Source organism: Hyla sarda, chromosome 5 (genome assembly GCF_029499605.1).
Source record: "Hyla sarda isolate aHylSar1 chromosome 5, aHylSar1.hap1, whole genome shotgun sequence".
In the NCBI taxonomy this organism is placed as follows: Eukaryota; Metazoa; Chordata; class Amphibia; order Anura; family Hylidae; genus Hyla; species Hyla sarda.
In genome coordinates this window covers 297952965-297980135 of record NC_079193.1, presented here as the reverse complement: position 1 = coordinate 297980135, position 27171 = coordinate 297952965, and the positions used below count along the sequence as shown (strand labels likewise).

General features: G+C 41.6%; 1 protein-coding gene across 1 annotated transcript in view; it reads right to left on the bottom strand.

The window, feature by feature from the left end:
* NKAIN3 (sodium/potassium transporting ATPase interacting 3) overlaps positions 1-27171 on the bottom strand; it is a 684322-nt gene that overhangs the window by 60354 nt on the left and 596797 nt on the right. Inside the window, exon 5 of the mRNA XM_056522028.1 lies at positions 22690-22750. Within this exon, the coding sequence (XP_056378003.1) occupies positions 22690-22750 (61 nt within the window). The remainder of the gene's footprint in view (positions 1-22689; positions 22751-27171) is intronic.

The following is a 27171-nucleotide window of genomic DNA, read 5'->3' as shown; positions in this document are numbered from 1 at the left end:
ACCCCATTTCTTCTGAGTAAGAACATACCCCATATGTGTATGTAAAGTGCTCTGCGGGTGCACTACAATGCTCAGAAGAGAAGGAGCGCCATTGGGATTTTGAAGAGAAAATTTGTCCGGAATTGAAGGCCACGTGTGTTTACAAAGCCCCCATAGTGCCAGAACAATGGACCCCCCCCCCCCACATGTGACCTCATTTTGGAAACTACACCCCTCACGTAATGTAATAAGGGGAACAGTGAGCATTTACGCCCCACAGGTGTCTGACAGATTTTTGGAACAGTGATCCGTGAAAATGAAAGATAAAATTTTTCATTTGCACAGCCCACTGTTTCAAAGATCTGTCAAACGCCAGTGGGGTGTAAATACTCACTGCACCCCTTATTAAATTCTGTGAGGGGTGTAGTTTCCAAAATGGGGTCACATGTGGGGTGGTCGACTGTTCTGGCACCACGGGGGGCTTTGTAAACGCACATGGCCCCCGACTTCCATTCCAAACAAATTCTCTTTCAAAAAGTTCAATGGCGCGCCTCCTCTTTTGAGCATTGTAGTGCGCCAGCAGAGCCCTTGATGTCCACACATGGGGTATTTCCACACTCAGGAGAAAATGACCACCAAAATTTGTACCCCATTTCTTCTATTACCCCTTGTAAAAATGTAAAATTTTGGGAAAACACAGCATTTTAGTGAAAATTTTTTTTTCATTTACACATCCAACTTTCACAAAAAGTTGTGAAATACCTGTGAGGTGTTAAGGCTCACTGTACCCCTTGTTACGTTCCTTGAGGGGAGTAGTTTCCAAAATAGTATGCCATGTGTTTTTTTTTTTGCTGTTCTGGCACCCTAGGTGTTTCCTAAATGCGACATGCCCCCCAAACACCATTTCAGCAAAATTTGCTTTCCAAAAGCTAAATGTGACTCCTCTTCTGAGCATTGTAGTTCGCTCGCAGAGCATTTTACGTCCTAACATGGGGTATTTATATACTCAGAAGAGATGGGGTTACAAATTTTGGGGGGCATTTCCTCCCATTACCCTTTGTAAAAAGGATAAATTTGGGGAAAAAACTGCCCTTTTTTTTCATTTACACATCCGACTTTAACGAAAAGTCGTCAAACACCTATGGGGTGTTAAGGCTCACTGGACCCCTTGTTACGTGCCTTGAGGGGTGTAGTTTCCAAAATGGTATGCCATGTGGGGGTTTTCTGCTGTTCTGGCACCATAGGGGCTTCCTAAATGTGGCATGCCCCCCAGAAACCATTTCAGCAAGATTCACTCTCCAAAATCCCATTGTCGCTCCTTCCCTTCTGAGCCCTCTACTGCGCCCGCCGAACACTTGACATCCACATATGAGGTATTTCCTTACTCGAGAGAAATTGGGTTACAAATTTTGGGGGGATTTTTCATCTATTACCCCTTGTAAAAATTCAAAAACTGGGTCTACAAGAACATGCAAGTGTAAAAAATTAAGATTTTGAATTTTCTCCTTCACTTTGCTGCTATTCCTGTGAAACACCTAAAGGGTTAACAAACTTTCTGAATGTAATTTTGAATACTTTGAGGGGTGCAGTTTTTATAATGGGGTCATTTGTTGGGTATTTTGTAATAAGAAAGCCCTTCAAATCCACTTCAAAACTGAAGTGGTCCCTGAAAAATTCCGATTTTGAAAATTTTGTGAAAAATTGGAAAATTGCCGCTGAACTTTGAAGCCCTCTGGTGTCTTCCAAAAGTAAAAACATGTCAACTTTATGATGCAAACATGGAATATCCATTTTCCTTATAAGCAGAGAGCTTCAAATTAAAATTTTCATTTCAATTTTTCACCAAGAAATGATTCAAGTATCGACTAAATTTTACCACTAACATAAACTAGAATATGTCACGAAAAAATATCTCGGAATCAGAATGAAAGGTAAAAGCATCCCAGAGTTATTAATGCTTGAAGCGACAGTGGTCAGATGTTCAAAAAATGGCCGGGTCCTTAAGGTATATTTGGGCTGGGTCCTTAAGGGGTTAAAGCCCAACATTGGCTCTTCCATTGTCCAGTCTTATTACAATGACTACAGACAGGTCGTGGAGTCCCAGGTGGCCTCACAGGAGGAGTAGTAGGTGGTCTGGCAGGGCGAGGGGCAGGCTCTTTAGGTGAAGGTGAGTTAGTCCTGCCTACCATCTCTTTAAAAGCTTTGGTCAACTGATCAATGTCCTGCCATACATGTTGTAAGTCATTAGCCCAGGGACTAGAAGGAGTCGAGATTGAGGCGTGGTTACGGTCGGGGTCGGGGCTCCCAATGAGTCTGCAGAGGGGGGCCTAACTTCTTCCGCCTCGGGCCCTGACTCAATGACTTTGATGGCTAACCTCTTGAAGGTGGGGAAAGTCATGTCGAGGTTCTGTGTGCTGCTAACATCCTAATTTGGGCCGTATCCCACTTATTCTGTGCCCCATCTATGAACCTGTCCATCAACACCCTATTACCCTGGTCGGGTGTAATACCATGTAGCTTTTGTACTGCTTCTAAAGCGTTCTGTAGGGCTACTGCATAAGCTCGAAGAGTCTCACCTGGCTTCTGACGCTGCTCATACAGTCTCAGACATACCTAAGAGGGGGAGTGAGACTCGAACACTTGATTGAGCCCCTCAAAAATGTTCTCTACTGTAGCCTTGTCGGCCGGTGGCCAGGTGCGTACCTCCTCTAATGCAGGCCCTTGCAACTGCACAGTCTTGTAGTCTTGAATGAGCTTCATAGTACCTAAATACAGTCCTTTACATAGGGGGAGTACACTTTGATTGGTGGCAACAGCTGTAGGCACAAACCCGTATCCTGTTCGTGGGACGCCAAAAAGCTATGTGATAGCCTGGAGGAGTAGGGTATATGGGGTGTAGCTATGCGGTGACTAAAAGGTGTCTGGTTAACCCTTTCTATTCATGATGCCAGGGTGAGGGCTCCTCTATAATGCTTGTCCTACCGCCACCCTTCCCAAGAGCGATAGGGAGGTATAGAATAATTGAATGTCCACAACCGGAGAGTTTGCTGAAAACAGCCCGAACTTTACTGAAGATTTTATGCAAGCTTCATAACTGGAACAGTCTCTATACATGCAAAGTCCCTTAGAGATTGACAGTGGTTGGGACCTTAAGCGTTTTAGAGTCCGTAGACTTATATGCGCTGTTCCACTAGATTTAGGGGATTTAGTTGCGGTCCAGTAGTCACGCTAGCTTTAGCAGGGATTAGTTTCGAACTCACGGTTTAGTTTAGGCTGATGCCGGTAGGTTTCTGGCCTAGCATGTCTTTGAAAGTTGTGCAGATTCGTCCTGCTAGTCCGGCATCCACGAGAGCAGCAACCCAAGAGAGCGATGATTGGCTACAGCTCCCTTATATGGGCAGGGGCTGGACTAGAGCTAATTGGTCCAATACTTCTGTCAATCACCTTTACATAGAATTAATGGTAAACATGTGACCCAAGGACCTTCAAAGGTCCTCCAACATACCATAGAGGAATTAACATAGTCACATGATATTATATTAAATATACACATTATTGAATATATACACATAAACATTATAAAATTAGACAAGAAGAGAGGCGACTAGGGGCTGTCCCACCTGGGGGAACCCTACCTGAACGTAGTAACTCTGACTTTGAGGACCACCACACAAGGTACGTATGCAATATGGTACCGGTACACCACATCAGTGTACGGAGCCCTGCCTGTCCTCAGTGTACAGAGCCCCACCTGTCCTCAGTGTACAGAGCCCTGCCTGTCCTCAGTGTACAGAGCCCTGCCTGTCCTCAGTATACAGAGCCCTGCTTGTCCTCAGTGTACAGAGCCCTGCTTGTCCTCAGTGTACAGAACCCGGGTGCTCCTCAATGTACAGAGCCCTGCTTTTCCTCGGTGTACAGAGCCCTGCTTGTCCTCAGTGTACAGAGCCCGGGTGCTCCTCAATGTACAGAGCCCTGCTTGTCCTCGGTGTACAGAGCCCTGCTTGTCCTCAGTGTACAGAGCCCTGCTTGTCCTCAGTGTACAGAGCCCTGCTTGTCCTCGGTGTACAGAGCCCTGCTTGTCCTCGGTGTACAGAGCCCTGCTGAAGAAGTGCCCTGAGCTCTGCCAACTTTCTCAGTCGGCATCTGCATGGACACATAAACAGGCTAGCCTAGCCAGGCAGATGGGTGGCTTATGAATTGTATAGTTGCATGTATCTTCTACCTGCCTTTCACCGCTCCCTACATGATGGCACAGTCTGAGTTTTAAGTTATATGTAAAATATAACTTATATCTCACTATATGATGGCTCAGTCAGAGACATGAGTTATATATATCTGACTGTGCCATCATGTAGTGAGCGGTGAAAGGCACTGGTGCCAGAAAGTTAAACAGATATGTAAATTACTAATTAGCAGCTGTATACTACAGAACAAATTCTTTTCTATTTGGGATTTTTTTTTCTGTCACGACCACAGTGCTCTCTGCTGACACTTCTGTCCATTTTAGGAAATCCCCATAGCAAACATATGCTGCTCTGGACATTTCCCAAAATTGACAGAGGTGTCAGCAGAGAGCACTTTGGTCAAGACAGAAAAGAAATCCCAAATAGAAGAGAATTTCCTCTGTGGTATACAGCAGCTAACAGGTAATGGAAGGATTAAGAATTTTTAATACAAAGATTTTTTTCCTCTTTGTGTATGTTTATGGGGTAATAGGAGGGAGGGGGGTGCCACAAGGTTAGCTCGCACAGGGCGCCTGAACACCTAAGGCCGGCCCTGAGTGAAGCATGCAGGAGGGCACAGCTGCGGGAGCTCGGGACGGGTAAGGGACATTGGGGAAGGGGGACAGGACACTTATCAGAGCACATACACTGCTCTGCTCAGGATTTTCATTGTGAAACGCTGCCATCGGCTAGTCAGATTTGAAAAGCTGATAGTAGCATTCGCGGTGAGGGGGGGGGGGGGGGGCAAGCCCCCCTGTATTGCGATGCGCAGTTGTATCAATAAATCCAGAAGTAAAGTTTGTAACCTTGTTGCAGTTTTGAGATAGTTATAACATAACTGTATCAGCGGTGTTTGTAAAGGTAATGTTCGTAACGGAACGGTGCACAGCACCACTCACCCTCCTCAGCAGATCTCGGATGCAGGCTTGGTACGGCAGTATCTTAAAGTAGCGATGTCTGTCTGTACTTGCGGTGCCTTGTTGAGGTGCAGTCTGGGTGAGTGGCTCTCCGGTGGGCTAAGAAGTTCCCGGGTTGGCACGGAATGGCGTCCGGCCTCGTGGGGTGATGTCCGGGAGTTCCGCCGCCCGGGGCTGTGATGGAAGATTACAGGAAGCAGGTGCAAATCTGAATAGGGCGCTAGTAGTTCGCGCGTCACAGTGGTCCCAATGATAGGGGCATCCAGCAGTTGCAAATTAAAAATAGTGGATATAGTCTATTTTCAAGTGATGTACACTTGATAGAGTAGTGCTTGATCACGGGTCAGACGCGTTTCAAGGCCGCGGGCCTTTTCTTCAGTGACAAGAAATATAAATACCTGGTGAAAAGGTCTGTATTTATGTAGTCTACATTTAGTGATGTCATAATGATTAAGGTAACAAGTAAAACATGGGTAAGAGAAACTCAAAGTTTATTGCAAAATAAGGGATGGATCCAATAAGATAGGATAAAAAGTAGATTGAAGAGAGAGAGAGAAAGGAAGAAAGAAAGATGGCTGGCTATTAGTGATAGCCACCATCTTACCAGGGGCGGCGGGATGCCACGAGTAGCGTCCAGTATCTGCATGACATACATTTACACTCTACACTGTACTTGGTAGTGTCATTTCTCATGTGTCAGATACTATGGAATTGACAATTTATTTTGTTTAGTAAGGAATAATGTGCGAGAATAATTTCTGCTTAGTTTTGATATTATTACATTTTGGCGACAACATATTAAGAAAATTTATCAAAAATGTGTAGCTCACTTAGGATATGGGGAAGAAGAGGGGAGGGGGGTGCTCGAGGTTAAAGGTGATGCCTTCAACCAATAGGCCTAAGAAATATATGTAAAGGAGGGATGTATATATGATATAAGAACTCTCTACTGTCAAGCCTCCTTCGGTTGTTTGTCCAGATCCTTTCCCTTCCCTCCCTTCCATATTTCCCATATTTTTCATATTTTTTATATTTTTTTTATATTTTTACATTTTTTAAATTTTTCTATATTTTTTCATAATTTGCACATTTTTATAGTTTCATCATTTACTTATATACCCATATTTATTCAACTATATTCTCATATTGTTCACACTAATTTATATAGCTTTATCATATGCCTATTACATATATTCTATATTCTATGTATTTTTTATAATATATAATATTACATAATTCTTACCATTGCATACCTTCACATGAGTACCTATTTAAACTTACTTTTTCATATTTTAATTCATATTTTAATTTTCGCTTTTAGTGTAATCTATTTATATATCACATGAATGAACATACCTTCATTGTCATGTCTAGTATATTGTATACATCTTCTTTTCCTTTCTTTCTTTCTTCCTTTCTCTCTCTCTCTTCAATCTACTTTTTATCCTATCTTATTGGATCCATCCCTTATTTTGCAATAAACTTTGAGTTTCTCTTACCCATGTTTTACTTGTTACCTTAATCATTATGACATCACTAAATGTAGACTACATAAATACAGACCTTTTCACCAGGTATTTATATTTCTTGTCACTGAAGAAAAGGCCCGCGGCCTTGAAACGCGTCTGACCCGTGATCAAGCACTACTCTATCAAGTGTACATCACTTGAAAATAGACTATATCCACTATTTTTAATTTGCAACTGCTGGATGCCCCTATCATTGGGACCACTGTGACGCGCGAACTACTAGCGCCCTATTCAGATTTGCACCTGCTTCCTGTAATCTTCCATCACAGCCCCGGGCGGCGGAACTCCCAGACATCACCCCACGAGGCCGGACGCCATTCCGTGCCAACCCGGGAACTTCTTAGCCCACCGGAGAGCCACTCACCCAGACTGCACCTCAACAAGGCACCGCAAGTACAGACAGACATCGCTACCTTAAGATACTGCCGTACCAAGCCTGCATCCGAGATCTGCCGAGGAGGGTGAGTGGTGCTGTGCACCGTTCCGTTACGAACATTACCTTTACAAACACCGCTGATACAGTTATGTTATAACTATCTCAAAACTGCAACAAGGTTACAAACTTTACTTCTGGATTTATTGATACAACTGCGCATCGCAATACAGTCACAAACGGCACGATTTATGCTACTGGAGACTCTGATATAATTTCAGTACTATTGGAATTTATTGCTACTACTTTTCTACAATATTGTTGGTTGTGACGAACTGTGAATCATATATCTATTTGTACCAACACAACTTGTTATAGTGGATATATATATATTTATTATCGTTTGATTAGTGCTACATTTATTTACCTAATATCACATACACCTTTCGCTTTTGCAAGGGCCCTGCAGGGCGATCGGTCGTATTTTTATTATAATAAATATACTTTTATTGGATCCTAAACTTTTCTTTCTTTTCCTCATTCCTACCCTCAGTGCTCTTGAGGACTGGTTTTTGTATATATATCATATATACATCCCTCCTTTACATATATTAAGAAAATGCTCAAGATTTTTAGTGGCATATTTGGAATGAAGTGTAGAGTTCTGAGAACAAGAACAATCTTACACCATCTGGCATAAAATGGAGAAAGTGTTTATAAATATGTTATGGTTCATCAGCTTCTAGCTGGACCATAAGATTTTATTTCACTTGACCGATGAAATTCTTAATCTGCATCCGAGTCCTCTAAAGCAGATCATTAAATATTGGCATGAAATTATTCAGACAAGTATAAGCAGCATTCATCTATTGCAGAAGGATATTGCATTCTGACATTTAGCCATCCGCAGAGATTTCTGTTCATTTTATTTCTTTGTTTTTAATGTTTATAAAGTACTGACATTCATGGAAACACACAAGCACATGATGGACACTTATCAAGTGACAATTTTCAGTTCCACATATGCTCATATGCACATATGCTCGCATGTTCCACATATGCCACATATGCACATATGCTCGCATGTATGAAGCAAAATTATTGTATTGCAATTCTGGCATCTTAACAGAAAATAGCAATAAGTAACATTTTTGATTTAAAGGGGTATTTCACTCGCCAGCCACGCCCCCTCGTGACATCAAGCCATGCCCCCTCAATGCAAGTCTATGGGAGGGGGTGTGGCATCGTCACGTCTCCTTCCATAGACTTGCATTGAGGGGGCGTGGCGTGACATGGCATCACAAGTGAGCGTGACTGACCCTTGCAGTGCGCACACAGTGTTTGGAACTAAATGTTCCAAACGCTGGCCAGTGAAGTACCCCTTTAACAATAATTCTTCAAACATCTAGGCTGCTTTTACACACCATAAAGTCAAGAATTACCTTCATTTTTTTAACAGTGTGTGTATTGACAGCCACTTAAAAAAAAATTCATAAAGCACAATATTACATTAAAAATATAGCCATTTTTAGGATGCCCCTGCCATCTGTATTACTTCTTACATTGTTTGTAATATATACTGATATTAAGAATAAAGAAGAAAGTTTCTGCTATCAGTGAGTGCCGCTTCTATATTCCTTTTGCTGGCTATTGGACTATATGCCAATCATGCTGAGCAGGGAGGGAGGGTGACGATAGAAGGAAGAGACAATGGAAGATGAGTTGCAATTTACAGTGCATAGTGAAAGAATTCGGCCCCCTTGAACTTTTCGACCTTTTGCCACATTTCAGGCTTCAAACATAAAGATATAAAACTGTAATTTTTTGTTAAGAATCAACAACAAGTGGGATACAATCATGAAGGGGAATGAAATTTATTGGATATTTCAAACTTTGTTAACAAATAAAAAACTGAAAAATTAGGCGTGCAAAATTATTCAGCCCCTTTACTTTCAGTGCAGCAAACTCTCTCCAGAAGTTCACTGAGGATCTCTGAATGATCCAATGTTGACCTAAATGACTAATGCTGATAAATAGAATCCACCTGTGTGTAATCAAGTCTCCATATAAATGCACCTGCACTGTGATCGTTTCAGAGGTCCGTTTAAAGAGCAGAGAGCATCATGAAGAACAAGGAACACACCAGGCAGGTCTGAGATACTGTTTTGGAGAAGTTTAAAGCCGGATTTGGATACAAAAAGATTTCCCAAGCTTTAAACATCCCAAGGAGCACTGTGCAAGCGATAATATTGAAATGGAAGGAGTATCAGACCACTGCAAATCTACGAAGACCTGGCCGTCCCTCTAAAATTTCAGCTCATACAAGGAGAAGACTGATCAGAGATGCAGCCAAGAGGCCCATGATCACTCTGGATGAACTGCAGAGATCTACAGCTGAGGTGGGAAACTCTGTCCATAGGACAACAATCAGTCGTATACTGCACAAATCTGGCCTTTATGGAAGAGTGGCAAGAAGAAAGCCATTTCTTAAAGATATCCATAAAAAGTGTTGTTTAAAGTTTGCTACAAGCCACCTGGGAGACACACCAAACATGTGGAAGAAGGTGCTCTGGTCAGATAAAACCAAAATCAAACTTTTTGGCAACAATGCAAAATGTTATGTTTGGCGTAAAAGCAACACAGCTCATCACCCTGAACACACCATCCCCACTGTCAGACATGGTGGTGGCAGCATCATGGTTTGGGCCTGCATTTCTTCAGCAGGGACAGGGAAGATGGTTAAAATTGATGGGAAGATGGATGGAGCCAAATACAGGACCATTCTGGAAGAAAACCTGATGGAGTCTGCAAAAGACCTGAGACTGAGATGGAGATTTGTCTTCCAACAAGACAATGATCCAAAACATAAAGCAAAATCTACAATGGAATGGTACACAAATAAACATATCCAGATGTTAGAATGGCCAAGTCAAAGTCCAGACCTGAATCCAATCGAGAATCTGTGGAAAGAACTGAAAACTGCTGTTCACAAACACTCTCCACCCAACCTTACTGAGCTCGAGCTGTTTTGCAATGAGGAATTGGCAAACATTTCAGTCTCTCGATGTGCAAAACTGATAGCGACCTACCCCAAGCGTCTTACAGCTGTAATCGCAGCAAAAAGTGGCGCTACAAAGTATTAACTTAAGGGGGCTGAATAATTTTGCACACCCAATTTTTCAGTTTTTTATTTGTTAAAAAAGTTTGAAATATCCAATAAATTTCGTTCCACTTCATGATTGTGTCCCACTTGTTGTTGATTCTTCACAAATAAAAATTACAGTTTTATATCTTTATGTTTGAAGCCTGAAATGTGGCAAAAGGTCGAAAAGTTCAAGGGGGCCGAATACTTTCACTATGCAGTTTATTTGGTCAGAATGAGCTGAGAGATCCCCTTTTAGTATTAGTGTGATCGGCACACAGACTTTATTTGGAGAGCACAATGCAATACCAATACGTAAGCACGCGTGCATGCTTATTCACACACATCTATGTCATGGTCAGTAATCTGTTACTGACTAAATCCTGCAACAACCTCTGCAATAGAGCAAGATACAGGGATTTTGACCTGAAGATGAAACTTTTTCGACAAGAGAATTGCTTTTGGCTTATTATGTCATTCTTATTTAAAGGAAATCTGTCATCAGTTTCACCTGCACTGACCTGTCGGTACAGACAGGTAGTGCAGGTGACAGTGATACTTACCTGATCCCGCTCCGTACTTGGGTTCTCCCTCTGTCTTTTTCGGTATCTTCCTTTCCGGGGCCGACTTGGAGCATGGGTGGAGCTTGGTTCTCTGATGGGTCCCGCTGCTAGCAAACAGCAGCAGTGATGTCACAAAGCTCTGCCGATGCTCCAGGTTGGCCCGGAAACATAAGATACCGAAAAAGATAGCGTGAGAACCAGAACACGGAGAGGCATCAGGTAAGTATGGTTGTCATCAGTGTCACCTGCACTACCTATGCACAGGTTAGCGCAGGTGAAATTGAATTTATTCCTCTGAGTTTGTAATTATTATGATTTCATTGTTAAAGTATAAATATTAGTTAGGGGAGGGAGATATGATGCAAAGGTAAAACATATGGGGGGAGATTTATCAAAACCTGTCCAGAGGAAAAGTTGCTGAGTTACCCATAGCAACCAATCTGATCGCTTCTTTCATTTTTAAAGAGGCCTGTGAAAAATGAAAGAAGCGATCTGATTGGTTGCTATGGACAACTCAACAACTTTTCCTCTGGACAGGTTTTGATAAATCTCCCCCATGGTGCCTAAATCCATTACCTCTGCAAAATCCATGGTTCTACATCGTCACATAACATTCATGGTGTCACAACATCCAGCAATGATGTGCAAGTTATACACTGCCACAGCATTGTACTAGTACAGAATAGTACTAGCACATTGGGGCAATTGAGCACAATTACTCATTTTATACTTCAAAAAAGTTACCATTCCTAGTCCATACTCCTGTACATCCCCCATAAGTATTAAATCATTCTTAAAGTGTTCCTGTGGTTTGCAAAAACATTTAGTATAATGTGAGAAATAACATTATAAATATATATATATATATATATATATATATTTTTTTTTTTTGGTTAATATTTTTTCATATTTATGAGTGCAAAATGCTGTCCCTGCAGCTATTGCCTGTGGGGAGACAAAATACAGGAAGTGTGGGCGGACAAGCAGGGCTCTGTGCAGTGAGGACAAACAGGGCTCTGTACACTGAGGACAAGCAGGGCTCTGTACACTGAGGACAAGCAGGGCTCTGTACACTGAGGACAAGCAGGGCTCTGTACACAGAGGACAAGCAGGACTCTGTACACTGAGGACAAGCAGGGCTCTGTACACTGAGGACAACCTCAAGCAGGGCTCTGTGCACTAAGGACAAGCAGGGCTCTGTACACTGAGGACAAGCAGGGCTCTGTACACTGAGGACAAGCAGGGCTCTCTACAGGCTCTTGGATTGGCAATCATCCTGCTGTGTGAGCTGGGGGCATGTTATAGAGCCTCACTGCACAGAGCCCTGTTTGTCCTCAGTGCCCAGAGCCCTGCTTGTCCTCAGTGCCCAGAGCCCTGCTTGTCCTCACTGCAGAGAGCCCTGCTTGTCCTCACTGCACAGAGCCCTGCTTGTACTCAGTATACAGAGCCCTGCTTGTCCTCAGTGTACAGAGCCCTGCTTGTCCCCAGTGTACAGAGCCCTGATTGTTCTCAGTGTACAGAGCCCTGCTTGTCCTCAGTGTACAGAGCCCTGCTTGTCCTCAGTGTACAGAGCCCTGCTTGTCCTTAGTGTACAGAGCCCTGCTTGTCCTCAGTGTACAGAGCCCTGCTTGTCCTCAGTGTACAGAGCCCTGCTTGCCTTAGTGCACAGAGCCCTGCTTGAGGTTGTCCTCAGTGTACAGAGCCCTGCTTGTCCTCATTGCACAGAGCCCTGCTTGTCCTCAGTGTACAGAGCCTTGCTTGTCCTCAGTGTACAGAGCCCAGCTTGTCCTCAATGTACAGAGCTCTGCTTGTCCTCAGTGTACAGAGCCCTGCTTGTCCTCAGTGTACAGAGCCCTGCTTGTCCTCAGTATACAGAGCCCTTCTTGTCCTCAGTGCACAGATTCCTGCTTTTCACACAAAATATACACATTTTTTTTAACCAATATATATTACAAAATATACATATAATGATATTATCTACATTATATAAAAATGTTATGCAAATGACAGGTACACTTTAAATTCCCTTGATGGATTAATAAAAAACTTGTACAAAGGAACATTGTAGAAATGGGCCATAGCAGAATATGAAAGCAGTGACTTGTTTGTTATGGGCCCCTTTATTTCTCCTCTATCCTCATTTCTAAAAATCCCCTCCAAGGTGTAAAACACAGTCAAGCCAGTGATTCAGGCCTTATATTTATAAGTAACTAGAGTATATGCTTACTGTAGATCTGCCCAAAGTCAAAAATGATATCCTGTTGTATTTATATTTTTGAAAATTATACTTTTATAGTAACATAAAATGATATTGCCTTTTAAATCCATGTCCTTAAAATGGAAATGTGCTGTTTAGCATTCCATAGGAAATGACTTAGATTCCTTCTATAATATCTTGTAAGCTTCCTTTATGATTGGACATGTATTAATAATGTAGTTGTATTGCTATTTTATTCATTTTCAGCTTTGCAGATAATAAGAGTTCAAGATGGTCATGCAGCTTAGCTTATTACTATCATACTGTCTAATATTATGGTTGTTATTATTGTTATAGTTATTATGCAATTTACCATGGGCAAGAGACTAAACATTAAATATTTTATTGTAAAAACTTTATATAGGGGAAAAAGTAAATTTTTACTATCTTAGCTTAACCCAAATGTAGTATCTAATAAAATATTCATAATATATTGGTGCAATATGGGCCTATTTACTGGTCTATATCCAACCAATGGGACACACTGAGAAGAGGTTCATTTTCAGTCACTAGTGGGAACATTATGGTACTGCACTGCAACCCTTGCTCCTGCTCCCTGCCGGCAATGCATATGCTGTATGGTGTGCATTGCCACCTATTCCCTAGGCTGAGCGCTCTCCCACAATGCCCAATGAATGTACAGTGAGCGGTGATGCATCCAATACTGTGTTTATCACTGCTCGCTACAATACTGTACCTACACTGGCCACGAGTCAGCAAATGAAAGGTATCCCTGCTCCTGTACATATTTTTATTATTTTTGACAGCGGCTACATCTGAGATAAGAAGCAAATAAGCTGTTTGGTGGGGTCAAGGTGCAAACTTAAGTCCACCTGCATGTACAGTAAAAGTCATATGGAGGAAAAAGGAATCCTCTACAAAGTTATTTGGCCAAGAAAATAGAGACTCTTCAGAGTTAAAAAGCACATTAGGGGAAAAATGTGCAGCCCTTAGTGGCCATAGTGGCCATTGTAGTCTGCACCGTAGTCTAGCATTGATGGTGATGGTCACAATTGTGCATTTAATTGGAGTTTAGGAGCATATAGATAATGGTTGTCACAGAAAATAAACATTGGTAACTACTGTAAATGTTCATACGGCATCCAATTGTGACCTGGTAGCATTCAAGCGGGAACCAAAGAATAGATGGGATGCCTTAACCCAATATTTGGGGTGCTTTAACTATGTGTGCTGTGATTTTGGTGTATCAATTTTGCTTTGATAATGTCTCTGGATATACTGTGTTATTAGTTAAATAATCTCTATTTTACTCTAAACCCTCGATAAGTGTACTCAGATGACCCCGCCATTAGAGGTAGGAGAGATGGTAGGCTAGTCAGTCAGGTGATCCTTAGTGTAATAAGAAAAGGTTCCTGTGTTGGGGCTGCCCTATTAACCCCTTCATGACCCAGCCCATTTTCACCTTCAGGACCTGGGCATTTTTTGAAAATCTGACCACTGTCACTTTAAACATTAATAACTCTGGAATGCTTTTACTTATCATTCTGATTCCAAGATTGTTTTTTCGTGACATATTCTACTTTATGTTATAGGTAAAATTTTCACTGATATTTGCATTCTTTCTTGGTAAAAAATCTAAAAATTTCATGAAAATTTTGAAAATTTAGCATTTTTCTAACTTGGAAAATGGATATTCCAAATAAATTACATATTGATTCACATATACAATATGTCTACTTTATGTTTGCATAAAAAAATTGACAAGTTTTTACTTTTGGAAGACACCAGAGGGCTTCAAAGTTCCGCAGCAATTTTCCAATTTTTCTCAAGATTTTCAAAATCGTACTTTTTCAGGGCCCAGTTCAGGTTGGAAGTGGATTTTAAGGGTCTTCATATTAGAAATACCCCATAAATGACCCCATTATAAAAACTGCACCCCCCAAAGTATTCAAAATGACATTCAGTAAGTGTTTTAACCCTTTAGGTGTTTCACAGGAATAGCAGCAAAGTGAAGGAGAAAATTCAAAATCTTCATTTTTTACACTCGCATGTTCTTGTAGACCCAATTTTTGAATTTTTACAAGGGGTAAAAGGAGAGAAATCACCCTAAAATTTGTAACCCAATTTCTCTCGAGTAAGAAAATACCTCATATGCATATGTAAATTGTTCGGCGGGCGCAGTAGAGGGCTCAGAAGGGAAGGAGCCACAATGGGATTTTGAAGAGTGAGTTTTTCTGAAAAGGTTTTTGGGGGGCATGTCCCATTTAGGAAGCCCCTATGGTGCCAGAACAGTGGACCCCCCCACATGTGACCCCATTTTGGAAACTACACCCCTCATGGAATTTAATAAGGGGTGCAATGAACATTTACACCCCACTGGCGTTTGACAGATATTTGAAACAGTGGACTGTGCAAATGAAAAATTTTATTTTTCATTTTCACAGACCACTGTTCCAAAAATCTGTCATACGCCAGTGGGGTGTAAATTCTCACTGCACCCCTTATTACATTCCGTGTGGGGTGTAGTTTCCAAAATGGGATCACATATGGGTATTTATTGTTTTGCGTTTGTCAGAACTGCTGTAACAATCAGCCACCCCTGTGCAAATCACCTCAAATGTACATGGCGCACTCTCACTCCTGAGCCTTGTTGAACGCCCCCAGAGCACTTTGCGCCCACATATGGGGCATTTCTGTGCTCGGGAGAAATTGCATTACAAATTTAGAGGGTCTTTTTTCCCTTTTACCTCTTATGAAAATGAAAAGTATAGGGCAACACCAGCATGTCAGTGTAAAAAATTTATTTTTTTACACTAACATGCTGGTGTAGACCCCAACTTCACCTTTTCATAAGGGGTTAAAGAAGAAAAAGCCCCCCAAAATTTGTAAGGCAATTTCTCCCGAGTACGGCGATACCCCATATGTGTCCCAAAACTGTTGCCCTGAAATATGACAGGGCTCCAAAGTGAGAGAGCGCCATGCGCATTTGAGGCCTGAATTAGGGATTTGCATAGGGGTGGACATAGGGGTATTCTAAGCCAGTGATTCCCAAACAGGGTGCCTCCAGCTGTTGCAAAACTCCCAGCATGCCTGGACAGTCAATGGCTGTCCGGCAATACTGGGAGTTGTTATTTTGCAACAGCTGGAGGCTCCATTTTGGAAACAGTAGCGTACCAGACGTTTTTCATTTTTTTGGGGGAGGGGGGGGGCTGTGTAGGGGTATGTGTATATGTAGTGTTTTTTACTTTTTATTTTAGGTTAGTGTTAGTGTAGTGTTTTTAGGGTACAGTCACATGGGCAGAGGTTCACAGCAAGTTTGCCGCTGGAAGTTTGAGCTGCAGCGCAAAATTTGCGCCATCTCAAACTTGCAGCACTCACTGTAAACCTCCGCCCATGTGAGTGTACCCTGTACATTCACATTGGGGGGAAGGGGCAAACATCCAGCTGTTGCAAACTCCGAGCATGCCCTTTGGCTGTCCGTGCATGCTGGGAGTTGTAGTTTTTCAACAGCTGGAGGCACACTGGTTTGGAAACACTAAGTTAAGTAATAAACTTTCAAGTGTTTTGCAACCAAACTTAGTGTTTCCAAACCAGTGTGCCTCCAGCTGTTGCAAAACTACAATTCCCAGCATGCATGGTCTGTCAGTGCATGCTGGGAGTTATAGTTTTGCAACAATTGCAACAGCTGGAGGCACTGAGGTAGGAAACGGACAATGTTTGGAAAAAGATTGGAGACCATTATACAGTGGTCTACAAACTGTGGACATCCAGATGTTGCAAAACTACAACTCCCAACATGCCCAGAAAGCCAAAGGCTGTCTGGGCATGCTGGGAGTTGCAGTTTTGAAACTCCCAGAGGCAGCAGTGAAATCGCTTTACGGCGATCTCACTGCTGCCAATGAAGATGCCGCCCTGCTGCCGGAAACTCACCTCCGGGACGCAGCGCAGCCAGGACCGCATGGAGGACGCTGCTCGCACCGGGACCGCTCGGGACACCGCATGGCCGGGTAAGTGATGTCGGGGGACGGGTCAGGGACACTTAGCAGAGCGGTGTGTGTCCCGATCACCGTGATCGGGACTCACACACCGCGCTGCTATCAGCTAGTCAGATTTGACTAGCTGATAGCAGCGATCGCTGGGGGTGGGGGATGAAACCCCCCCGTGGTCGCATGGTAAGATGGCTGGCTATCAGTGATAGCCACCATCTTACCGGGCGCTGCGGGATGCCGCGAGTAGCGGCAAAAATGTTCATGACGTACCTGTATGTCATGGGGCGGGAACACCTTCCCACTCATGACGTACAGGTATGTCATAGGTCGGGAAGGGGTTAAATGGGTATTCCAGGCAAAAACTTTTTTATATATATCAACTGGCTCCGGAAAGTTAAACAGATTTGTAAATTACTTCTATTAAAAAATCTTAATCCTTTCAATAGTTATTAGCTTCTGAAGTTTTCTGTCTAACTGCTCAATGATGAAGTCACGTCCCGGGAGCTGTGCATGATGGGGAAAATATCCCCATAGGAACTGCACAGCTCCCGGGACGTGAGTCATCAGAAAGCAGTTAGACACAAAAAAACAACTCAACTTCAGAAGCTAATAACTATTGCAAGGATTAAGATTTTTGTAAGTAATTTACAAATCTGTTTAACTTTCCGGAGCCAGTTGATATATAAAAAAAGTTTTGGCCTGGAATACACTTGGTGATGCAACACTTGCCAAGAAAGGCATACTGGGTGAGAAACCAGGGAAAGGTACATTCCTTCTCAGTGTCCCCACACAGTCATACCGCATTAAGAAAACCAATTTATATTTTTTGCTTCATTTTCTGGGGCTTCATTTTTTTTTTTTGTGTGTGTGTTTTTAAATAATAAAAAAAACAACTCAATGGTCCTTATTTACTAAGAGTGTTTTGTAGGTTTCTTTGTGGATTTTAATTCCTTGCAATTTACTTTCCACGGTATTTAATAAGGTTTCCCTACATTTTCCACTTTCCCTACACTTTGCTTTTTTTTACACATGCTCTGATCTGTCTGGTTTTCCTCAACTGAAATCCACCACATTTTCTGTGGAAACCTTAGTAAATATGTTGGTTTTTTGTGAACACGCCCCTTTTTGGAGACCACGCCCCCTTTACCCCGGCGGCCACTACCTTTTTTCCGTTTTCATGGCAAAATGGAGAGTTAGTCGGGGTTTTTTCAATTCTGGCGCAAATTCTGGTGCAAAATCTGGTGCAGGCAGAATTTCTGGCGCACTGCGACAGAATCTGGCGCACAACCCGACAAAACATGTCGGGTTTGCAATAGTAAATGAAGGCCTATGTGTGTATATGTTCCAGCATCAAGTCCAAACGGCTGAAGATATTTGACTTATATGTCAACAACAAACATAAGATAGGTGATTTAACCCTTATTCACCCCTATTTGCCAGGGTCAGGGTTTTTGTTTAAAGTCCCATACAAGTCTATGGGAAATATATATATGTTCCCACATAACTTCCGTATGGCTGGAGATATTTCAATAATACCTGGTACACATATTACTTATATGTCAAATAAAAAGATATTATAGTTAAATTAACCCTTACCTACACCCTTACATAAAAGATGGGTTTTTGTTTCAAGTCCCAAGCAAGTATATAGGACTTCAAGTACCTTACTCCACAAGCTCTGCCCTGCATCTCCTGGTGAATGTGTCAATCCGGCTTGCAACCCACACCTCATCTCACAAATAGAGGAGATTGGGATAGGAGGTCGAGATATGAGGACGGGATATGAGGTCAAGATAGGAGGACGGGATAGGAGGTCAGGATATGAGGACTGGATAGGAGGTCGGGATAGGAGGTCAAAATATGAGGGCAGGATATGAGGACAGGATATGAGGTTGAGATAGGAGGATGGAATAGGAGGTCGGGATATGAGGACTGGATATGAGGTCAAGATAGGAGGTCAGGCTATGAGGACAGGATAGAAGGACAGGATATGAGGTCGGGATATGAGGACTGGAAATGAGGTTGAGATATGAGGACGGGATATGGGGTTGAGATATGACAACAATATATGAGGACGGGATATGAAGTCAAAAACTTCCTCCTTTGTTGATTTTCCTCCCCAACAAGGATTAGGAAGAAAATCCGGGCAATACCGGGCTAGTATTTATAATAAAAGTTATGTTTTAATGTGCACTGCTATATTGCTTTATGTTGTATATTCAATTAGCGACCTAATTGTCAGGTGACGGTGATTATAACTTTATAGTTTGTACATGACATGGATTAGAGTTGTGCCCCCACGGTCTGACTCTTGGCCTACACAAGAGAAGATGTGCTGCCTGATCCATTTGACTTTTTTTTTTGCTTATGTTCAGCGCATATGCTAAATGTCTCAGTGATCTTGTGTATATCAAAAGAGTCACCTGTGGTAGTATACAACTGGCTGCAGAAAGTTAAACAGATTTGTAAATTACTTCTATTAAAAAATCTTAATCCTTTCAGTACTTATGAGCTGCTGAAGTTGAGTTGTTCTTTTCAATCTAAATGCTCTCTGATGACACCTGTCTCGGGAACTGTCCAGAGTAGAAGCAAATCCCCATAGCATACCTCTTCTACTCTGTGCAGTTACAGAGACAAGCAGAGATGTCAGCAGAGAGCACTGTTGCCAGACAGAAAAGAACAACTCAACTTCAGCAGCTGATAATTATTGGAAGGAATAAGATTTTTTAATAGAAGTAATTTACAAATCTGTTTAACTTTCTGGAGCCAGTTGATATAAAAAAAAGTTTTTTTCCTGGAATACCCCTTTAATGAGTAGGTTGCATGTGGAATTACAGTGGTAATGAGCCAACCAGACAGAAAACAGCTTCACAATATTATATTATTATGTATTCACAGTGCTAAGAGTAAAAGATGAACAGCAGTAAGATTTTTATCTTCAGTATACTGGGTAGAAAGGGGGTAGAACACATAAACGGAAATATCTCATAGAGTTTTATATATATATATATATATATATATATATATATATATATATATATATATACATACATATAGATAGATAGATAGATAGATAGATAGATGAATGCCATTTAATACATTGTTACTTACAGATGTTTTCTAATGCATTGGTACTCCCAGTGGTTCATACACTGATATTTACAGCTGCCCAGTAATACATTAGTACTTACAGCTATTCCTCTAATACTGTATATTGGTACTTCCAGCTGTCTTATAATACATTGGTACTTACAGCTGTCCTAAATTTAAAATACCGTAAACAAAAACAAATCACGTACTGAACATTTCTCTCCCAAATTTAGAGGCAGTTTCATGTTCAACAAACGCACACTTTGATTGGGCTAAAAAACATATTAAATACTTTGGGCTCACTATCTCCCATAACCTAAAAGAACTATACAAACTCAATTTTACCCCACTAATTAAAAAGATCGACAACACTATTAAATTCTGGAGAGTTCCATTTGTCTTGTGGCTGGGGCAAAATAACCTACTACAATGTATAATAGTGCCCAAACTTCTATATGTCCTACAAACTCTCCCTATTAAAGTCCTTGGATCCTTTTTCACTACGGTCAGGAGATTACTCTCTAAAAATTTTTGTCATTCGAAGCATCCCAGAATCGCCTTTTCCACCCTAATAAAATCAGAAGGCAATGGAGGCATAGGGCTACCAGATCCTTCCTCATACTATGAAGCTGTTCATTTAAGTAAAGTAATTGACTGGATTTGAAAACCAGCCCACAAATTATGCAGACAGATAAAAGATGAATTTACCCTTAGCCCTTTATGTTCTCTCATATTATCCCCCCATGACCTGTAACCCACGCTTCAGGAGTATATTAACCAGTCCTAACTGGAAGGTTTGGTCATTGAATTAAGAACACACACCACTACTCCCATTACCCTCTGTTGCCTTACAGTTTAGAGACCGTCGCCTAAGAATTAGCTGTCAAGTGGGGGCAATAACTCCAGAGGGGTGTAACTCTCTTCATAGACCTTATTCAGTCTTGGTGAACTCAAGTTACCTTTTCACCTTGCTAGAAGATACCATTGAGACTACACGAAGAAACAAAATTCATGAGAAGTTCTATGAATCGTGAAACCAACCCTCTAAGATTAATCATTAAACACCATGACAGATCTGTTCCACCTTTATGGTTTGAAAAGTTCCTTTTACAGCATTGACCCCTGGTTACATTATGCACATCCGGCTGCAAACGCTGGCCATGAGTGCATGGTCCTGTTACCTGCTGCTGGCGGGGCTGGGACTTGCATCGCGGGACGTGCCCGCATGCGAGCCCCAGTCCATCACTGACCTGGTGCTTCTCCTGCAACCGCCTCTGCCTCTCTGCTCCAGTACCCGTGTCCCCGTACCCTAGGGCACCGCCGGTGCCGGAGCTTGAAGATTTAAAGGGCCAGTACGCACATTAGTGTAATTCACCTGTGGCTCATTGATAAATTCCTTCACCCTCCTCACTTCCCTGCTGGATCTTTGATGCCTTGAGCCTGAGAGAAAGCATTACTGTTATTGCCTTACTGTGTATCTGATCCTTTGCTCCATGACTGACCTTGCTCCTTGCCTCCTGCCTACTGACCATTTGCTACGTTCCTGACTACGTTACTGTGTCACCTGCCCTGACCTTCTGTTATCCCTCCTGTGCCTCGCATCTCCTCAGCTGCCTGTGTGGTCGAGCCCTGCCAGGGGTAGCGACCTGGGTGCTGCCTGCAGCAGCAAGTCTATCCCACTTTGCGGCTGGCTCTGGTGAAAACCAGCGGCACCTTAGACTCCACTCCCTGGTATGGTCTGAGTCATCTGCCACACAGGTCCAGCGGTTTCACATCCACCGGGGTTCCTGTCTTCTGAAACATGAGTATTACACCCCCTAAAGGCACTGTCCATTGTTTCAGAACTACTTGTCCGTTATTCATAAAACTATCAACCATATCTGTAGCCTGAATGTACCCCTTTAACCGACTGCAATGTTATTGCATGTCTTCCCAAGCAGTATACCAGCCATGTCTTTGCTTCTGGTCAGAATTCTTCTTTCTGTAGCAAGAATCCTTCTCTCCAGATCCGGGAAGGCACAATCAACCCCCACTCTAAACGAGTGGATATCTAGAGCTGACCAGATATACAGACTTGAAGAATTGGCTGCTTGGGAACATCGTTCACATGCTAAATTTAGTAACATTTGGTCACTCTGGATTACCTTTAGGAATTTCTTACCATTCCCCAAAACCCTACATCGGACCTTCCTTCATAGATATAAGATGTATTATACCCTAAATTAGACAAACATATGCCACCAACCCCATAACCCCACCCCACACACATCCACTCCTCTCCTGTACTACTGGTGGTCAAGTTGGTTTATGTAAAGTGATGCAGGCTCTACTTCTGTTCCAGCTCACTTTGTCCCAATTTTATTTACACGTCCATAGCTGTATATTTGCACAGTGAGGATCTGTTTATCACTATATTGTTTATTACTGTTTTTCCCAGTTTTGTACAGTGTTCTTATGTACTTACTTAGGTAACTAAGTCATATTCTCATATGTGAATTATTATAAGCATGAAATGGTAATGCTACCCTGTTAAATTTAATAAAAACTAAAACAAACATGAATTACACTGGTACTTACACTTTCCCCACATTACACTGGTATTTAAAGCTGTTCCCTAATGCACTGGTACATGTAGTATTCCTCTAATACTGTCTATTGGTACTTACAGCTGTCTTCTTCATCTGTGAAAACACTGATCACATAACAGGCATAGACAAAACCGATGAGCTGCAAAGAGAAAGCAAAAGGAAATCTCTGTTAATAGGGCAATTATAAAATGGAATTCACAAGGCGGAGAGTGTCAGCATTGTTAATATGAATAAAAAAGTAGTATTATCTCATTACACATCCTTAAGGAAAGAATGGTCGCTCTATAATTAACCTCCATCATTACTTAAAAAAGCAGATTTAGCCAAAGAGGTCACTTGTTCTCATCATCATTGAATATAATAAAGAACGTGACATAAAATAGATACATGAAATAGCATTTGGCTGTTAAAGTAAAACAACAATAATAGTAGCAATGTTATATACATTTAGCCTAAAGGGGCTTTACAGGGAGCAGGAAAGGTATTCACTTTTCTAGCTTCCGGTATACTGTTCATGGGGGTGAGAGGATAGCCTATTGTGATGGTTTCACCCACATTTTGTGGCCAATGGGTGTTCAATGTTGTGACAACACCGTGTGGCCATTGTCCATGGAATGGTGGAGTGGTTCTGCCCGCATTGAATGATTATGCCCGCATACCAACAACCTCCATCTCGGAAGTTATAGCTGGTGAGGAACTTTCTGGTGCTTTAACAATTACGACATTCTTATAGCTGCTGATAGACTGCACTTTCTCTATTTTTATGTGTATAAATAACTTTAAAAATTTTCATTAAAAAAAAACTAAAAATAAAATTCTAATCACCTCTTTTCCCATTCCTGAAATAAAAAAGGTAAACAAAAAAGAACGAGTAAAATATATTGTTCCTAATCCTGCACAGGAAATAGAGTGAATGGAAAAAAACAAAAAACAAATGCCAGAATACAGAAAATACACAAAAGCCCCAAAAATTTACCCCCAAGTTCCATTGATAAGAAAAATGTTATAGTGGTCAGAATATAGTGTATAGGTTTCTTTTTGTTTTAAATTTTGTAAAAGTAGTAAAACATAACTATACAAATTGGGTTATTGGTGTTGTAGTAATTTTATTGACCTGTAGAATACAGATAATATGAATGACATTACCCCAACCCCCCCCACAAAAAAAAAATACTTTTTATTTTAACAAATAGCTAATGTTTTTCCATGTTGCAGTATATTTTATGATAAGATGAAAGATGTCATTACAAAATACCATTGGTTCTGCAAAAAATCAAGCCCTCTGTTGATAGAAAAGGAGTAATTAAAGGTGAGGAGGGAAAAATGAAAACTCCAAAATGAATATTTCCTGGGTTGATAAGGGGTTAAAAAAGTGACAGGTGCTTGAAGTGGCAGCAAAGAAATTTGTAGTCTTTTTGCAAGGGAGACTTATGTGGATAGAACGTTGATCCAGGGATTTATTCTGATCGCCATACTGGGGTTGGGAAGGAATTTTTTCTCTGTCATGGGGCAATTGGCATCAGCCTCATGGGGGTTATTGCCTTTCTCTGGGTCAACACAGTAGGGTTCTAGGTTGGACTCGATGGACTCTTGTCTTTTTTTAACCTTACAAACTATGTTACTATGTATGAATCTCTGTACTGAAAATGGTACAAAAACTGGGTGAGGTAATTAAAGCATTTTTAATGCAGATAATAAAAGCATTATTCTTGCTTACTAGCACTCAAATAAGCCAAATAGCCTGGACCAAACACACCCAACCAATTGAGATGGTCATATTTGATCTGCATGCTCTTGTACATACCAATGTGGTAAGCCTACACTATTAAAGGGGTACTCCAGCCCTAAGACATCTTATCCCCTATCCAAAGGATAGGGAATAAGATGCCTGATCGTGGGGGTCCCGCCATTGGGGACCCCTGCAATCTCTCATGCAGCACCCATCTGTCTCAGCTGCACGCAGCGCTGGAGGCTCCGTGTCTAAAGCCTCACGACCACGGGGCCAGAGTATCATGACGTCACTACCCCACCCCTTGTGATGTAATGCCCCGCCCCCTCAATACAAGTCTAAGGCAGGGGCATGACAGCCTATCATTTGGATAGGGCATAAGACGTCTTAGGGCCAGAATAATCCTTTAACTTGCTGCTAACCTGCATTACTGAGAACTAGTGATGCACCGATACCCGTGTCAGTGTCAATACTGAACATTCGCATGAGAACTTCCGCCCATGCAATTGTCTTGATAACTATTTCGGGTTTACAGTTCTGATATGCAATGTGCCCTTGGTGACATGTTTGGGCAACTCTTGGCGAGAGTGTGGGTTGGTGACATGTTTGGGCAACTCTTGGCGAGAGTGTGGGCCTGCAGATGCTGTACATTGTATACAGCAGCCCTGATGTACCCAACTTTCCCTGTCTCTCTTCCTGTGGTACTCATATTTAGTCCTAAAAAAAATGGTCCTGGTGCATCCATACTAAGCACCCTCAATTTTCAAGAAAAGATGCCATCAGTGCCCACAGAGTTTTTGTTTTTCCACATTGCAGTACTGAACGGTGTCTCCCTGTTGGAAGTTTTCTTAATTATGTTCTTAATTACAAAGAAGAAGTTTCTGAACTTTTATCACGTACACGCAGCTGTTCTCTTCTAGATGCAGAGTGGGAAACAGTACATGTCTTATGAGCCCATTTGGGAGGTAGTGTCGATAATATATTTCTATGCAAAAAAAAAACTCCAAATCCTGCTTTTCCACACTATCAAGATGGCTAAACAGTAAAAGCATACCAGCACACCACCAGATGGTGATTCTTGCAGTTATTAACAAAGGTGGTATGTCGCTCTTTGTCTTCACATCGCTATGATTAGTCTCAGTCCCCTGAGCCAAGAATAAGATGGTACTCCGTCTCTACTTAGATGACCCTGCTTTAGGGTTAAAGGGGTTCTCCACTGGAAAAAAAAATATTTTTTATCAACTAGTGCCAGAAAGTTAAGCAGATTTGTAAATTACTTCAATTAAAAAAAAAATCATAATCTTTCCAGTACTTATCAGCTGCTGTTATGCTCTGCAGGAAGTTCTTTTCTTTTTGAATTTCCTTTCTTCCTTGACCACAGCGCTCTCTGCTGACTCCACTGTTCATTTAAGGAACTGTCTGGAGCAGGAGAGGTTTGCTATGGGGATTTGCTCCCACTCTGAACAGTTCCTAAAATGAACAGAGGTGTCAGCAGAGAGCACTGTGGTCAGGCAGAAAGGAAATTAAAAAAATAAAGAATTTCCTGTGGATCATAACAGCAGCTGATAAGTACTGGAAGGATTAAGATTTTTTAAAAGAAGTAATTTACAAATCTGTTTAACTTTCTGGCACCAGTTGATTTAAAAAAAAAAAAAAAAAAAAAAAAATATATATATATATATATATATATATATATATGTTTTCCAGTGGAGTACCCCTTTAACTCTACTTCAGTCTATGCATGTGACCTCTCTGCAGCCACAGCTTTCCACACTACTTGTCCCATCTAGGACCCTTACTGCTGTCTGGTGCTCCAGAAGACATTTATCTCTCACACCACTGAGCTGTATCACAGGATACACATATGCGGGGGAAAATTTTGTCTTTTTCTGACCCCTATAATTATTATTTTTTTCTCCTTAGACGGGCTCATTTTATGCGCCCAAATGTGTAGTTTTTAATAGTACCATTTTTGTTTTGATGTGACTTTTTGATCGCTTTATTATTTTTTATTAAATTCGGGAGTTGCAGTTAGTTACTAACTACAACTTCCAGCATGCCCTGATACAGCCTATGGCTCAGCAGCTGCCCCAATTGAAAACTACAATTCCCAGAATGTTGAACTATATAGTAGTATATAGTATAGGTAAGTGTTTCCTCCAGCTGTTGCAAAACTACAACTCCCAGCATGTTGGACTATATAGTAGTATATAGTATAGGTAAGTGTTTCCTCCAGCTGTTGCAAAACTACAACTCCCAGTATGCCCGCACAGCCGTTGGCTGTCCGGGCATGCTGGGAGTTGTAGTTTTGCAACATCTGGAGGAGCTCTGGTTAGGAAACACTGGTATAGGTTATGGTGCAACGTTCTGGGAGTTGGAGGATTGGTTGGATAAATACCGGCCATTGCATTGACGGTATTTTTAATATAAAAATACTGACAGGGTGGCCAAAATACCGGCTTTTCCGGTAAAATATTGGCCAGGTGGCAAGCCTAGTCACATAGCGGGTTCCCCGTGCCAGCCCCTGCCAACTACCTAATACCTTCCATGGACAGCTGTCAGTTTATGTCATCGAACTCACGGTTATACAGGGTCTTGTGGCCGTCATATAAATATATATATATACCTACAATTGCCTAAGAAATATTGTGGTTTTTGATGTGATGATGGGTATGCTTTAATACTATCAGATAAAGCAAGAGTCCACCTTAATATATACTGGACGTTCAGATGTTAATGGTAAATCTGGAGCATCATATTTCATGTAACTATCAGCAGGTGGCTTCCTCAATTCAATGTAAGCGAGTTTGGTGTGCAACAGCTCATTTACA